Below are 12,003 nucleotides of genomic sequence, written 5' to 3'. Positions count from 1 at the left end.
TATCTACTTCTAGAATGAAGAAAGGCCGGCCACGGATGTTGTCTAGTTGATGGCTATAGTTTGACTAAACCCCGAAGCCCCCCAGGAGTGGGGGCCTGTCAGTCACGACCTGTCATTTCTGAAGCCCATCTTCAGAAGGAGGTCTCTGCTCCAACTTATTTCCCCCAGGAGTCTGCAAATTAGGATTCATTTGGGTAACGAGGTCCTTTCTAAAAATATATTCCCTTCTGGCAGGGGAATTCTGCCCGTCATCATTCACATTATTGGAAATTACTTTAATTAGATTACTTTCCTATTTACTCCTGGGAAGGGAGTGCTTGTAGGAGCAGGAGGGTATGTGGTGGAGGAGGACACAGGATAATTTTGGAGCCTGGGGGTGATTTGGAGCAGGACAATAGTGAAATATACATACGCAAATGCAACACTTCCAGACACAACAGCCTTCCATTTAACTCTTGTACACTAGATATTACTGAACAATGTATTTGATAAAAAGTTCTCAGGCAAAATAAAATACCTCTCTGGTTTTAACCAACAGACGATTAAGTTTTCAATTTGCATCAACCTGTCTGGGATATGACTTCTTTGCTGCCTCTTTTTTCAACATAGAGTTTGGAAAATCAGAGGCTCCCCAATACGAATGAGCACCAAGCTCACCTGCTGGGCTCGTGAGATGCAGACGGCTGCATCCCACTCCCTGAGAGTGTCCTCCAGCAGGTGCCAGGTCGTGCCTGGGAATCTGCATTTCTTTGTAATTTTTGAAAAAGGTTTATTTATTTGAAAGGTAGAGTGACGGAGGGAGGGGGGAACTTCCATTTGCTGGTTTGCTCCTCAAATGCCCACATCAGCTGGGGCTGGGTCAGGTCCCGGCCAGGAGCCAGGAACTCCAGCCAGGTCTCTCACATAGGTGGCAGGTGACTAAGTACTTGGGCCATCATCTGCTGTCTCCCAGGCGCATTATTTTAGCAGGAAGCTGGATCAGAAGTGCAGAGTAGGGGCTGGCACTATGGTACAGCGGTAGGTTAAACCTCTGCCTGTGGCACTGGCTTCCTATATGGGCACTGGTTTGTGTCCTGGCTGCTCCTCTTCTGACCCACCTCACTGCTAATATGCCTGGGAAATCAGGGGGAAGGTGGCGTAAGTGCTTGGGTCCCTGCACCCATGTGAGAGACCTGGAAGAAGCTCCTGGGGCCTGATTGGCCCAGCTCCAGTAGTTGTGGCCGTTTGGGGAGTGAACCAGTGGATGGAAAAGCTTTCTCTTTGTCTCCCCATTTCTCTATCTGTAACTCTGCCTCTCAAACAAAATTAAAATAAAATATTAAAAAAAATAAAGAAGTGCAGGGTAGTTAGAAGTCGGGCCAGACACTCAGATTGATATGGGAGGCAGGCATCCCAAGCAGTTACTTAACCCCCTGCACCACCACACCCCTGCCCCAAGAATCTGCATTTTTAACAAGTTCCAGGCCTGCACTTTGAGAAGAAATGGCTTAGAAGAAGCTCCTGGAGGCTCTGCAGAGAGAAAAGCTGTCCTTGCTCTCCAGACCAGGGCACAGCACAAGGGAACCCTGGGGTCAATAATTTTTTTCCCATTCTGCACAATTTCAGCTTTTCCTACCACCAGCTGATGAGTATCATCAAGTGTATTTGAAAAACACTTTATGCATCCAGGCAGGTGATCAGCAGACAGAAAAGGGGCCCCCCTCCCTCCAAGTTCACCAATGGACACACAGCTCAGTCTCTGCCCTTGGTGAGCAAGGAGGAAGGCAGGGCACTGGTCATTCTAAGGAGGACAGAGGTGCCTCTGGCACGTCTCAGGGCAGCACGGCCTGACGACATCTCGCCAACACTGTGACACCTGTCATGGAAGTAAACGTGATGCTATCCAAACTGGTTCTCAAGCGTGAATGCCATGCTGCCTGGGACTGCGGCAGGCCAGCTGGCCGGCGCGTGCCTCTCCCCGGAGCTGCTGACAGTGCCCGATGGTTCCACCCCCACCCCCACTTAACCATGACCTCCACCTGCACTGTGTATGGACACCGAGAACTCATTTATTAAAGTTGCATTTTTTTCATTGTTCTGTAGGTTTCTTCTGATATCATGGCAGGCAGACGATGGGAGCTCAGAGAAGAGGCGCTGCCTCCTCTGCTGTGACCCTGAACCATCTCCTCAGGGCACCTGCATTTGGGTCCGGGGAGGCCATCGCGTCCTGGGACACAGACCTGTTTTTCATTGCTAAGAACCGTCCCAGAGCAGCAGGGTGGGGGTGTCAGACTCACTTGATGCGTTTCTTATTTAGAAGGTAACCTGATCACCACGTGAAGCCGGACCTGGGCGAGCACTTCATGGGGCTGCTGTTCTCTGAGCAGGTGGAGGCCGCGTAACGAGTGAGAAGCAGAGGCTGCCGGTGTGTGGAGCTGTGCAGCCACACTGACATGGCAGGCACGGGGCTTTCTGAGGTCAGGGCAGGTCTCTGTGGAGACGCCCATTGGAGCCGAGGCTCCAGAGGTCCTCAGGGAAGGAACACAGTGGGTTCTGGGAGTTGGAAGGACCTCTGCAGAGCCAGGGCAGATGAACAAGGCATGAGGTTCACAGGACAGGTAACAACGCCGGGGCCAGTTATGCCATCTGTAGTACCTGAATCGCCCTGGGGAGGGAGCTGGTGAGCTGTGAACGGTCAGCTGGCTGGGAGAACTTGTTGGCTGCATGAGTGGCCACTGAGTGTCCTGGGCCCCGCTACTCCATCCTCACCTCCTTGGTCCACGTCATGGTCTCTTTGTTCAATGCCTAGTCCTCTTCTTGGGTGCCCACCTAGCACCCTTGTGTAGTCTTTTCCTCCTGCTCCCTGCTTCATACACTGTAGCTGCGCACAGAGGGCAGATGTGACGGGGGGACCTCACTGGAGTTCAAGTGCAACAGGGAGGCCGAATGAGCACATAACACAGGAAGGAGGCACAGGGAGAAGCGCAGGATGGGGGCTGATAGGCCTCCTACAGGAAGGACTCCATGACGGTCCCCCAAAGCCTTCTCCCTAAACAGGAGACAGACAGGAGCAGAGAAAGGCCCTGGTCCCACCCTAGGCCCCTCCTTTTCATTTCTCAATCAACATTAAAACAATTTATGACTCATAGTTAACCGATGAGAAAGCACCAGCTAGTGACAGATCAATGCTCATGCTGAAAAACTGACTTTTGGGGCTGCTGCCGTGGCACACTAGGTTAAGACATAGCCTGCCACGCTGGCATCCTATGTGGGCGCCAGTTCGAGTCCGGGCTGCTCCACTTCCAATCCAGCTCCCTGCTAATGCTCCTGGGAAAGCAGCAGAAGATGGTCCAAGTGCTTGGGACTCTGCACCCAAGAAGCTCTTGGCTCCTGGCTTGGGCTTGGCCCAGCCCTGGCCTTTGTGAACATGTGGGGAGTGAACCAGTGGATGGAAGATCTCTCTCTCTCTCTCTCTAACTATGCCTTTCAAAAACTTCCTGGCTGTTTATTTGAATGGCAGGATGAGAGAGAGAAAGGGAGAGAGAGAGAGAGATAAAGGGAGAGAGAAGAGAGAAATCCTCCATTCAGTGATTCACTCCCCAGATGGGCACAAGGGCCAGGACGCAGCCAGTCCGAAGCCAGGAGGAGTCAAGATGTACATCTGGGTCTCCCACATCAGTGTAGAGTCCCAAGCACTTGGGTCACCTTCCACTCCTTTCCCAGACACACAAGCAGGGAACTGGACTGGAAGTGGAGCAGCTGAGCATCTAACTGGTGCCCAAGTGGGATGCCAGAGTTGCAGGTGGCCACTTAACCTACTAGGCCACAGTGTAGGCCCTAGTAAATAGATCTTAAAAAAAAAAAACCTGATGTCTTTAGCCACAGGAAGGCCCCATACTCCATCAAGGGTCCCTGGCTGCTGAAGGTGGGAAGAACTAAGCCTTCATGTCCTCACACCTGCTCTGCCTAGAGGAAAACGGCTTCTAAAACAACGCTTTCAGGATTGATAGGTTGTTTAAGCAAATACTCTCCTACTTCCAGGAAAACTTTGCCAGGTTCAACCCCGCTGTGTGGAAGTCAAGTTCATGTTCATTCAATTAACTGCCATGGACTTGGCCCGTCCTCAATCCTCCTGTGGCACAGCCGATCCCGCGCAGACTCTCGGCTGCTTTGCTCTGCAGCAGTAAACTCACCTAATTGAATACTGCATGCAGCTCATTAAATATGAAAATAGGATTGTGTACAGTCAAGTTTCCAGACTGCTCCATAAACCTGTGGATTCTAATTAGTATTTACTGGGGGAACTCTGTTTTTCCAGCCAGTTGGCTAATAGGTGGATGTTGAAATGGTCACCAACCTATATGTCCTTCCACCCACGGCTCCCTGGCGAGACACGCTCACTGGCTGAAGTTTCTGCTTTTCAAAGTTAGCAAGTTCAAGTGGTGTAAAAGGCACACGTCAGTCTCACATATTGCCTGCTATCAAGGAGAGGCGAAAGGACTGGAGCCTTCTCACATTACCCCTTCTGAAGGCTGCCGGGAAGTTAATGGAAACTCGGAGCTGCTCTCGAGTTCCTTTCTCTTTGCCCTTGATTCTGTCCCCTGTCACGAGGGACCAGAGGGCACCCCCCCTGCCCCGTAAGGAGGGGGCGGCAGCACGTGGACCTTCAGAGATGAAGAATCTTCAGCCACAGAAGGCAAAAGCAATTCAAAAAAACCCACGCATTCCCCCGAAATTTTGTCACTTCATTGTTGCCATTGCTGAAAAATTATTTTTACGAGAAAATAACTCCTTGGCTTCGGGACCGTGGTGCTGACGTGGCGGTCAGCTCCACTTATCAGTCCTCCGTGTACCGGCGTCCTCACCTTCGCAATGGAACAACCGCACCTCTCTCTTCATGCCATCACTGGCACTTGGTGGCAAAAAGTATGGTCAGCGCTTAGCACGGTGCCGGCCCGTGGTAAGAGCACAGTCAGCAGTATTGGGCTTAATACACGTGGCTGTCATTTTCTATGTTGTTCCTGTCATCCTGAGCAGACCGCAGGGAAACGTGTGAGTCCCAGTCTCGACTTGAAAGCCTAGGGTCCCACCAGAATCACTGCCCTGTTGGCTTAAGCAAATAGGCTGAGGCCCGCGCTCTGCAGAGGTGGAGGACTCGGCTGTTACTGCCTAGTGTGCTACTGCTTGCCTCCCCCGGGCCTCTGTCTGTGGACCCTGCTCACAGCATCCCCAGCCTGGCCTTCCCTGGGTCCTGAGAGGTCACAGCGTGGGACAGGGCTGGTGCTTGGCCTGCAGGAGAGTCACAGGGACCAAGCCCACAGAGCCACAAGCCTTCCTGTCCCTACCACTGTTCCCTTCTGCCCACTCCTGGTCCCCTAGCAACCACCCTTAGCTGGAGGCCAGCCACAACCCTGGAGCTGGGCGGCTCCCTCTGCTGTTACCCCCAGAACACAAGAACCCTGGTGCCAATGAATTTATCCAAGTAGAGAGAGGGCTCTGCCCCTCCATACCCTTAAGGGAGCTTCCTAGGAGACCCGCCTTCGCCTGGCCTTTTGCCTTAACTGTGCATACATCTCAGTCTTCAGGGGCACTCAGACAGCTAAAGTTTCCTGCAGGGCAAAGCAACTGCCAAATGAAATTTTCAGCAGGCACAGGTTCTGTCTTGATGCACCCGCAGAATAGCACAGTTTATCAGAGAAGCACCAAGGACAGCTGTACTCAACTGAACTTGTGACCCAACCCGGGACGTGTGTGTGTGTGTGTGTGTGTGTGTGTGTGCGAGCAAGGAGGGCCTGTCTTGTCCTTGGCCTGAGTACTGCCCCACTGTCCCCCGGTTCATGGCTGCATCTTCTGATGCCTGGCGCCGATGCATCTGTTACCCTTTGCAGTGCCTTTTAGTGGCTGGGCAACTTCACAGGTTGTTGTTGTTGTTCTGATGTGATTAAAGGTACAGTAAGGTATGTGTGTAACAAGAGGCAAAGCCATTGTTTGGCATCATTAGGCTCACAGCAGCCCCCCCCCACCCCCCGCAAGAAACTGTAGGCAGCTAGCAGCAGCCCTAATGAAGAGCATCTCTTTGAATTATCTCTGGATGGGGAAAGGATCAAGACTGAGCCCTGGAATATTTGATCCTCTTTGTGCTGTTGGTTCGAGGGCTTACTGAAGCCAGACGCACTGGACCTTCTGCAACCGTCATTTATGGAAACCTTAATTTCTCTGCTCTAATAAGGCTTTGCATAATAAGGGCAAGAATGCAATTATTAATTCCTGCAAGTGTTTTGTGAATTCCTTTATGCTACGGTTCAGGACTCCCAAAGAATAGGAGAGACAGGGGGGATTTTCCTTAGTTGGCACAAGGGTATTGGGTCCGAAAAGTAGTTTGAGTTTCCTGAAAATAAATCTGCATGGCTTCCTAATTTGCTGACAAAGTCTATTCCAGATGGAAGTCATTTATCAGCAATTTACTACACGATGCTTTGGCCAGAAATATTTCCACATAAATTCACCTAGGGAAAAACAAACCAACAGAATCCAGGCTCCCTCTTTTGGGGACAGTTGTAGGGAGGACGACGGGGAGAATGCACAAATGACAACAGATACGGTCACCCAGATTGGCCCCGGGGTGGCGGAGTCCCTTTTTGGAGGTGCCAGTGACAAATGTATCCACCATAATGACAATGACGAGCACTGATGTCAAGTCATAAAACGCAAAATGGCAAAAAACAAAAACAAAAGCAAAAAGCAGAGAGTCTTTAAAACTCCCCATCAGTTCACTGTGCTGCGCTATTTCATGCAGAGTGGAAGCTGCAACACGATCCTTGCTCCGGTGACAGCGGCTCTTGGGCTGGTCTCACCTCTGAATGCTAGGCTCAGCCCCACCGCACAGGATAGCCTAGCAAACCCAGGATCCCAACACACGGCAGCGTCACACTCAAGGGACCTAGGCCAGGCTGCCAGTGGCAGCGGCACTTTGCCTAAGGCTCCAAAATGTTGCAGACTGTTTTGAACAGGGTGCTCTTTTGATGTAGCAGTGTGGACGCCCCTTGGGATGCTTACATTCCATGTCAGAGTGCCTGGTTTCAAATCCCGGCTCTGCTTCCTGCTGGGAGGCAGCAGGTGACGGCCTGGGTCCTCGAGCCCCTTCCATTCCCATGGGAGACCAGGACTGAGCTCCTGGCTCCTGACTTCAGCCAGTCCTGACCATTGCAGGCACTGGGGAGTAAACCAGCAGATGGGAGATGTCTTTCTCTGTGTGTGTCTGTCTTTCTGTCTCTAAAATAAAGTATTTTTTTTAAAGGAAAGATAAAAAGAAAGGACACACATCTATCAGAGTTTGAAGCTGCAGGTCAGATTTTTAGAACTCAGTGAACATGTCTGTTTTTTTGTAAAATAAAGTGCCTTTTGCACACAGGGGGACTCACGTCGCAAAAAGTTTGTCTTGACCTTCCTTAAGCCTCAGTGCAGAAGGCAGTCACACACACACACACACACACACACACCCTGTTATTCACCCAGGGTCACTGTATTGCAGGTTTTGTCCATAGACCGGGCCAACTCAGCTCTGTGTCTCACTGGGTCTCTTTGATGGCACACGCCCTCTGGTGGCTGATGCAAAAATGACAGCCAACTGTCAACTATCACATTTCTTCATTTTAAGTCTTGCTCTTTAAAAATAGATACTAATCTGCCGTTTATTGTTATCAGTCAAGGAACACAGACCTTTTGTTTCCTACTTTCTTTCTCCAACCTGCTTGCTTATTTTAAAAAACACAAACTTTCTTAGCAGAATTGTGTCTTTGATTACTGAAGCAAAATTTAAAGGAGTTAGAATGACACAAGGGGAAAATGCTGAACTGCCAAGTGAGCTCATCAATAGTGGTATCCAAACCTCCAACGAAAACGCTCAGCGCAGATCTAAGACAAGTTATCTGGATTGTGCATCGTCAGTATCCCACTTCACCTCGGCTGAAATTCCATGTTGTTAGCGACGACACAGAAACACAAGAAGTCATCCGTTGTGGATGGCAGCACCCAAGACCAAGTCCCTGGCTCTTGCCGTCCTTAACACCATCGCAGAGACAGGTACAGACACGGCCAGTGTTCAGCACAAACAGCAACCACATGTCCCGTTACGAGAAGTTGCTGAGAGCACCAAGCCGGCAGAGGGCTTGCGCTCTCTCCCGCAAGGAGCGCCTTTTAACTATTTGCACACAGAGATGAAACCCTGCAGGCATTAATCATCCCCCCATCTCCCACTCAGCTTTCAAAGGGTGCCTGACCACTGTCTGACCCCTCCAGCCCCACCCTCGGCACGGAGGTCAGTTGTCAAGCAGTGCTGTGACAGGAACCCCGAGTGATCACCGACAGCTACGCTAACGTTCTCCGACACGGGCACCGGAGTGCCGCAGGCAAGGGGATGAATAGGAAAGACACAGAAAAGTCAGGCAAGCCGCCTCACTCAGAACACGAAACATGCAGAAAACCCCCACATCCTCCCCTGGCAGGATGCTGCCAGGGGAGTGCCCGTGCGTGCCAACAGCGTTTAAAATGCAATGCGTTACCTGACAAACTTCATAGAGTAATTTGTACTGTTCCTCTTGCTTCTGCAGGCTGCACAAACTGCATCCCATGTTTAGAGACAAGGCAAAGGAGGGCTTCAGGACTCGCCAGCACCCGGGAAAAGCAGCCCCCTTACAGGGCAGGCATGGGAGACGTCCTCGGAGAGCCTCAGGTGCGCCAGGCGGCGGCAAGGCTGCACGGCGGCGTCGCTCTCCCAGGCTGGAAAACAACTCTCTCCCCCTTCCACGCTTGCCTTCCTTCCCCCGCAGCATGCATACGCAGGCACACACACACACACACACACGCACACCCACACCCCGCTCCCGCCTCCGAGTGACTCTGGCAGCTGGATTGTGGTCCAATGCACACGCTATATATACTGCTGCTCATGCATATTAACCAGCTCTCATTGACTATTCATACCAGACAATGATACAGAAGCTCTAATTGCCCACTATGACAGTTGAAATTTCTCTAATTAACAAGCAAGTGCTCCAGTGGTAGGGAATAATAAAAGACAGTCACAATTTTTGCAAGCCATTTTCTGGCACTTAAAAATAAACAGGACTGCATTTTTAGCCAGGTCTCCTAGGCTAATCCCTAATGCATTTCCACTAAGTAGGGATTCATTTTTAAATATATCATAAAATTTCCGATGATATAAAATGTATTTAATGCTGCAGATAATGATGGCGTATAAACGGATTTTATGGAAAGGACATGTTTTGAATAATGCTGCTATAACATTTAGCGCTTTACAAAGTTGCAGGACAAATGCTATGCATATGAATAAAATAGGAAAAAATTTAAATTGCAAGAGAGATCCGTGGGCATGCGTGTCAGGAAAGAGGCTGCCTTACAGGTGAGCCTGCAAAGAATCTTTACAAAAACTCATTTTCTATTCCAAAAGCAGAAAGTTATTTGTCAAAGGGAGGGAGAGAAGTGGCCAGGGGTGTGCTGTGTCCCCCTGGTTACTACAGATCTGCCCCTGACACTCCTCTTTCTGCCAAGAACTGGGTGGCCATGCCTTGCTTTGGGTGTGAGGGAAGCTGGGAGCCACGGTGAGTGCAGACATCACCAAAGCTGCTGCCCTGGTTCCTGTCTCCCCTGTAGCCCGTGTCCCACCCAGGGCGCTGCATCTGCTGTTTAGAAAACTTTGTGTGTTTATAAGCCATCGCTCCCCCCCCCCACCCTGAACGCGATGCACATTACTTTTTTCCTCAACCCTCATGGCTGATGTTTCAAATTCTCAGAATTACACCCAGAAGCCTTCATTCGATAAAGCTTTAACTGTCTGGGGAAGACTCCCACGTTCCCCTGTCTGGAGGTGTCAGGGGGCCAGGAGAAGAAAGCTCCCTTTCTCCGGGAGCCCAGACACACCTGAGACGTGAGTAAACCAACCCCAATAAAATCCCGCCTGGGCTCGCGGCCAGCACATGCAGCTGGGCCCATTTCTCAGCCCCGGAAGATGAGGCGTGGTGATACGGGGTACAGGGGGGAATCGGTGAACAGCCTGGACTTGCACGAGTGGGAGAAGGAAGCGAAAACATAGCCTGGGCAAAGAGAGCCACTGATGGAGGTGCAGCCGCTGCTGCCACCGCCGCCGCCGCCACTGCCTGGCTCTGATGCCAGAAACAGCCAGAGAGCCTCCAGCAAGCCACTGGCACCTCCGCTTCCGGATCTCAGCACAATGGGTCTGACACCAACCACCTTGGCGAGCTCAGAGAAAGCAAGGGCTGCTCCAGTAACACAGCGGTGGCCCTCCCTGCGCCCCAGCCCATCTGTAGGTTTGCTTTGCTCCTCGGCAGATTGGACACCAGACCTGTGCCCTGCTGCCTTGGCGACCCGACGCGGCCACATCATCAGTCCTCACTAGGATGGCATTCACGCCTCCTGCCTCCTGCTCTGCCCTGCTCGCTCCTGCCTGCTCACGAGCCGCCTCCCTCCTGCAGTCCATTTGTAGCAGCCACCAGGCTGGGCTTCAGAAAGCACTAATGGCATCATTTTGCTACCCCACCCGATTTGACACTAGGGCCCCCGGGTGCCAGGTAAAATCTGGTGCTTGCCCATGGATTTCCCCACGCGTTTGACCTCCCAGCTGCTCCAGGGCTCGCCACACCCCCGCCGGGCTTCATCCCTCCTCCTCTGAGGCACTTCAGAGTTTGCAGGTGCACCTGCTCCAAGGGCCCTCCCCCCTCCCTTCCTCATCCACCCCACACCCCCTTTGCAGCTCCAAGGCAGCCTCCTGAGAAAAGCCCCAGCAAGGTCTCTGGGGTGAATTTCCTTTCCGAGCCTCCCGAACACTATACCCTGGAGTGCTGCTTACTGCCTGTGGCGCCACACTGCACTTCATCCACAACCCTGTTCATACACCCTCCCTGGGTGACTGCCTCCTTGCCCAGGGGTTTCAGCGGGGACTCTGAATCTGCAGCAGCTTACACCTCCGTAGGTGCTCAGCAAACACACGTTAGGGGGGAAGCCCATCAATTACAGCATAGGCTGGCAAGAATGTCCCCAGAAAGGATGGGCTGCCAGTCACAGCTGGCTCTCAGGCTGTTGCATTGTTTCCTTCTTGCACCGTTTTACAGTTTCACAGTGAGTCCCCTTTCTCTGCCAGATAAATGCAGAACCAGGCCCACAGGAGGTGGTTAGGAACCATGGAAATCCTTTCACTCTTCGATAGAAAATTTTCAGATCTCAGTAACAAGCTGGGAGAATTAAAGGCAGGCACTGCAAAAAGTTCACGGACAATAGATATAAATGGTAAGTTGATCTTGCGGCAAAAGGTTTTGAAATCCATGCATAGCTTCTTCATCATGTACATTTTCGGCGGAGTTTTCAGAATGCCACTGTGTATTGCACAGTTTCAAAGGCATCCCATGTGTAGGATGCAATACATTAATTTTTTCCTAAGTTTAAAACTTTTTAACTGCCATAAAAATGATACGTATTTATGAGGTATGATGCTTCTCTGTATATGTAAGTACACTGTGTAATGTCTAATCAGGGTAAATATATGTCCTCAAACACTTAACATTGCTTTATGGTGACAATATTCAAAATCCTATCTTCTTTTTATATATGGAAATGAGCACTCATTATCTATAGCCACCCTACTGTGCAGCCCCAGAATCTCTTACTGCCAGGGACTATAACTTAGTGCCTTTAAATCCTTGAACTTTTTCAAGCTCTCTTGTATGCACAGATTTCAAAATTTTTTTTCAGAAAATCGAAGTTATTTTTTCATTTTATTTTCCATGAACATTTCCGAAGTACCATTCTATTGTATATTGCTGTGTATTTCAAAGTGATGGCTCTCAAACTTTTTGGTCTTAAGAATCCTTTACATTCTTAGAAATTGAGCACAGCAATGGGCTGCTGTTTATGTGGGCTGTATCTGTCAATATCTACCGTTAACCATATTAGAAACCATCAGAAATGCAAAAATACTTCTTCAGTAATTCA

At 50.6% G+C, this 12,003-nt stretch overlaps 1 protein-coding gene across 2 annotated transcripts in view; it reads right to left on the bottom strand.

Annotated features, from left to right (window-relative positions):
* PDZRN3 (PDZ domain containing ring finger 3) overlaps positions 1 to 12,003 on the bottom strand; it is a 252,167-nt gene that overhangs the window by 45,683 nt on the left and 194,481 nt on the right. The window contains exon 1 of one of the 2 annotated variants that reach the window (XM_017343969.4): positions 8,541 to 8,745. The exons of the other annotated variant lie outside the window; for it this stretch is intronic. Coding sequence (XP_017199458.2) covers positions 8,541 to 8,609 — 69 coding nt within the window. The 5' untranslated portion in view covers positions 8,610 to 8,745. Of the gene's footprint in view, positions 1 to 8,540; positions 8,746 to 12,003 lie in introns of those variants that run through there. 2 annotated transcript variants of the gene reach the window in all.

Source organism: Oryctolagus cuniculus, chromosome 10 (genome assembly GCF_051225735.1).
Source record: "Oryctolagus cuniculus isolate XC-2025 breed Fujian yellow rabbit chromosome 10, ASM5122573v1, whole genome shotgun sequence".
NCBI lineage: Eukaryota > Metazoa > Chordata > Mammalia > Lagomorpha > Leporidae > Oryctolagus > Oryctolagus cuniculus.
Note: the sequence above shows the minus strand (reverse complement) of the source record. Positions and strands in the feature narration are given on the sequence as shown.